The sequence below is a fragment of the Sinocyclocheilus anshuiensis genome, unplaced genomic scaffold (assembly GCF_001515605.1).
Source record: "Sinocyclocheilus anshuiensis isolate Anshui unplaced genomic scaffold, SAMN03320099.WGS_v1.1 scaffold185, whole genome shotgun sequence".
Taxonomy (NCBI): Eukaryota; Metazoa; Chordata; class Actinopteri; order Cypriniformes; family Cyprinidae; genus Sinocyclocheilus; species Sinocyclocheilus anshuiensis.
Genome location: NW_015539887.1, coordinates 197,852 through 202,295, shown reverse-complemented (window position 1 = coordinate 202,295; position 4,444 = coordinate 197,852). Strand labels below are relative to the sequence as shown.

The following is a 4,444-nucleotide window of genomic DNA, read 5'->3' as shown; positions in this document are numbered from 1 at the left end:
TGGGAGCTGTTTGAGCCCTCTAGAGATACGGGGCAAGAGAATCCTATCCGTGCAGCAGCGCACAGTTGTGGCAATAACAATGAAAACCTGTATGACCCACACATAAATACACACAAAAATCAACTTTGCATTTTCAGTTCTCTGTGAGATTATGATTTTGAACTATTATCTACTACAAATACACCTAAAAATCTTTACACAATTTTCAACCCTAATGAAGTGCATAAAATGAATATTATACCTATAATTTGTGATTATAACTACACCAGTGTTATAATAAGTGCTCATTTTTAACACATTGACTCGCAGGCTAAGAGGTAAGACACCCTGACTGCACAGAGAGAGAGAGAGAGAGAGAGAGAGAAAGAGAGGGAGGGAGGGAGCAGCATGAGTGGAGAGAATCAGCAGCCAGAAAAGAGAAAGGAGAGAGAGGAGAGAATGTATGGTGAAAGGCTAGCGCTTCCTTGCTTGTATCCAGGGCCTTTGTGAATAAACCATGGGATGTATCGGCTCTCGAACCCTCAGTAAGACCCACTTCTTTTCTTCTACTTTCCGGCAGGGTGCACGTGAGCGGGTGTATTAAGTGTGAGGGGTAATTGCAGCACCAGGAAGGGGGTTGCTGGTGTGTGGCTGGCGATTGTCGCCGCACGTTTGGGATGTGTGAAATGAATTTGGCTGGTTGAGGGAAATGTTGAGTTAAACGTCTGAGCTGTCACACTGTGCGTTCACTGGGGTGTGCGGACTTGCGTGTGTGTGGATTCCAACCCACATCTCTTGATTTATGCTACTGCATGGTGTCTGTGTGTGGGAGGCTGAGATGATGGAGCGATGAAATGCATTGATAGAGCCTGTTTACGGCTATTACGGAGGCCGAAAATTTCTACTGTTGGAGAGGCACTTGTGGTATCGTGTTGCACATTGAAATCGGCTGGAAAGTGAGAGGGAGAGATAGCAAACATGCTGAGTTTCATTGCAGTGAGAGGGAGATGGAGAGAGGGGTGGAGGGAGGGGGTGATACATGCAGGAGAATTGAGGGGAATGTGTGTGAGGGAGAGGAGGGAATCAGGTTGGGACCATCCTGAATCCGACACACACTTGACGAATAAGTCTAAAATGATCAGTCCTAGCTGGTTCGGTGGCACATTAAGGAGAGAGTTCACTCGAGAATTAAAATTCTGTCATCATTTGCTCACCCTCATGTCGTTCCGTAACATAAAAGAAGATATTTTGAGAAATGCCTCAGTGTTTTGTTTGGTCTATCCATTGGAAGTCAGTTGGTTGTTTGGTTGCCAGCATTCTTCATAATATCTTCTTTTGTATACTGCAGAAGAAAGAAAGTCAGGTTTAGAGTGGCATGAGGGTGAGTAAATAATGACAGATTTTATTTTGGGGTGAACTATCCCTTTAAATACACCTTCAAGTCAAATGTAATCTGATTTAGAAAGAAATTGGGTATTTTAAAAATACTATATCTCAGAGGAGATAGGTTGGTAAATGTAGGCTTGACATTAATAGAATCATTTATTTTCCACTTAGTATTTTACTACAGTCTGCAATAAACACACTTTAAAACCAGATCTTTCACAGCATTTATTTGGTGTCTTTGCTTAAAAGGTTTGTGGTTTCAGTTTCTGTATTCTATTGGTTAGACAGAAAATGTTTTAAAAGCAACTGTCCTATTTTGTTGTCAAAGAAATATGATCTAATATTCTTATGACCTCAACTTTAATTATTTTGTTCAATTCCCTTTAAGGAAAAATAATGTAATATGTAGTAATATTGTAAAATATTTAATTTATAATACTTAAGAATGTTGTAATATTTTATAATATTAATAGATTATTAATGATAGTGATGAATGATATCCAGTAAAACATAATTGAAAAAATAAAATATTTCTTATTAGGTGTTGATGAAGAGGTACTTGAGCCTTATGAATGAAGCTATGGTTGGGAAACACTGTTCTACACACTTTCCTGCATTTTGACATAGTTTAAGTTTCAGATGCATTGTGTCATGAGAAGTGGTGCAGAACAAGCTGACTTTGGCCCAGAACAGTCACGCACACGTTCAACATCAGCACTACAGTACATTAAACATCAGATGTAGAAACTGTGTCAAACTTCTCTTGCTGGGCCACCTGCCTCACATCCACACAGTGAGGAGGAAAGAGAGCGAGAGAGAGGCAGGGGGAGGAACGGAAGAGAGGAGGGAGGAAAAGGGAGGAGGGTTTGATAAATAGGGTTTATATCACAGCGCAGCACTAAAATGGAGGTCAACACGCTGTGTGGGACCGGTAACATTCTGTTTTGAGGTACATAATCAAACACCGGAATCAATTCAGCCAAACTACTTAAGACATACTGTGAACCTCATTTGAATATGTGGTTCTGTACTATGAGATTTTGTTTCCACAAACATAAATGTGTGTCTATCTCTCTAATGGGTCATCTGATGTGTCATCTATTTTTAATTTTGTGTTTGTTTGAATAAATGCTGCAGGGGAGGCTTCTCCGTTTAATTTCACTCAGAATTGTACAGAATCTAACAACAGATCAGTGTTCATCAAAATTCCAAAAACCCCTCCTGGTGAGTACTCACTTAACCACAGTCAGTTAAGTATGAAAACAGTAGGGACAAAAATGGATGTGCATCAGTATATTGAACCTGTGCATTCTGTCTTATAGTGACAGCAGCCCAATATACCTGCTGCTATGCTGTTAATCTTAATATAACAACAAAAGAAAAGGAGAATATTTCATACTTCTTTTGACTGAATAACTTTTGTAGCTTTAAAAAAGGATCAATGTAATAATTATAATTTATAATTAATAATTCATTTATGCATTTAGCAGACACTTTTATCCAAAGCGACTTACAGTGGATTCAGGCTATAAATTTTTTACCAGTATGTGTGTTCCCTGGGAATTGAACCCACAACCTTTTGCGCTGCTAAAGCAATGCTCTACCACTGAGCCACGGGAACACTAAGTTCAATGTATATTCAATATATAGAGTCGAAGGCAGTGCAGTGTTTTATTTTACATGTAATTATTCAAATTCTCTTCTATTTTGAACCTAAATACCTACCCAAAATATCAAAACACTCTTTACCTTTTTTGTATCTTTGTCCTATTGTTTGTAATTTGCTTATTTGTTTTTATTTTTAATGACAAAAGTGAAAACATAAAAATAACTAACCTGTTTAAACTTTGTGTCAGAATTTGGTAATACAAAAACAAACAAGCTTTCTTTCATTGAACTAAAACAATTGAAATGGGGGAAAATCTCATTATGAAATAAATGTTTTTCTCAAATACATGTTGGACACAATTATTGGCACCCCTAGAAATTCTTATGAGTAAAAACGTGTGTCTATATCGTCCTAATGCACGGTGAGGAGGAGAGTTTGAGTGGCTAAAGACTCTCCAAAGACCACAGCTGGAGAATTGCAGAAAATCACAGAGTCTCAGGGTCAGAAAACCTTAAAAAAAAAATTCTTATTCTCCAATGAAAGGTTAGATTTATGTGAATTTTTTAAATAAAAGATCAAAATTATTAACAATGCAGATTTATTTTCACAGTATTCTTTGATCATATTTACTAAGGGTGCCAATAATTCTGACCATGACTGTATATAATCGCAAATTTTTTTTTGTGGTTTTGAAGTAGACTGTTGTATTAAATTGTTTAAAAAATGTTAAATAAAAAGCATGAAATATTTTATTTCTTGACCTGTATGTCATGTGACCATTAACTAACGTCAAAGAACCCTGAATCATATGAATATATTGTTAAATTATTGAAATATAAACTTAAAATCTCAGGGTTTACTTAAAGCAAATTTGTTACATCAAAGAGGTTTGGCTGACAAAAAAGTTTGGGAATCTGCCACTAGAAATTACACTTTTTACACACACGCACACACATAGATAGATAGATAAATGCAGACCTTGAGCCAAAAACTCATCACCAAACCCCAATGACTTTTATACACTATATGGACAAAAGGGGACACCCCCTTCTTTAGAACAGAAAAATGCACTTCCAAAACTGTGGCAACAAAGATGGAAACATAATTAATGTATTTAAAAATTGTGTTTCCATCTCTGTTGCAACAGTTTTGGAAGTGTCTTGTACCCATATGTACAAGTCATTAGAAGAGGGGGTCCCAATACTTTTGGCAATTGTTTGTATATACACACACACACACACACACACACACACATATATATATATTATACCTTATATTATACCATATATATATATATATATATACAGTGGGTACGGAAAGTATTCAGACCCCCTTAAATTTTTCACTCTTTGTTATATTGCAGCCATTTGCTAAAATCATTTAAGTTAATTTTTTTTCCTCATTAATGTACACACAGCACCCCATATTGACAGAAAAACACAGAATCGTTGACATTTTTGCAGATTTATT

At 36.5% G+C, this 4,444-nt stretch overlaps 1 protein-coding gene across 3 annotated transcripts in view; it reads left to right on the top strand.

The window, feature by feature from the left end:
* Positions 1–436: 436 nt before the first annotated feature.
* LOC107685514 (uncharacterized) overlaps positions 437–4,444 on the top strand; it is a 58,766-nt gene continuing 54,758 nt past the window's right edge. For all 3 annotated transcript variants that reach the window (XM_016482110.1, XM_016482109.1, XM_016482106.1), the window contains exon 1: positions 437–524. In XM_016482110.1, coding sequence (XP_016337596.1) covers positions 497–524 — 28 coding nt within the window. In that variant the 5' untranslated portion in view covers positions 437–496. The remainder of the gene's footprint in view (positions 525–4,444) is intronic.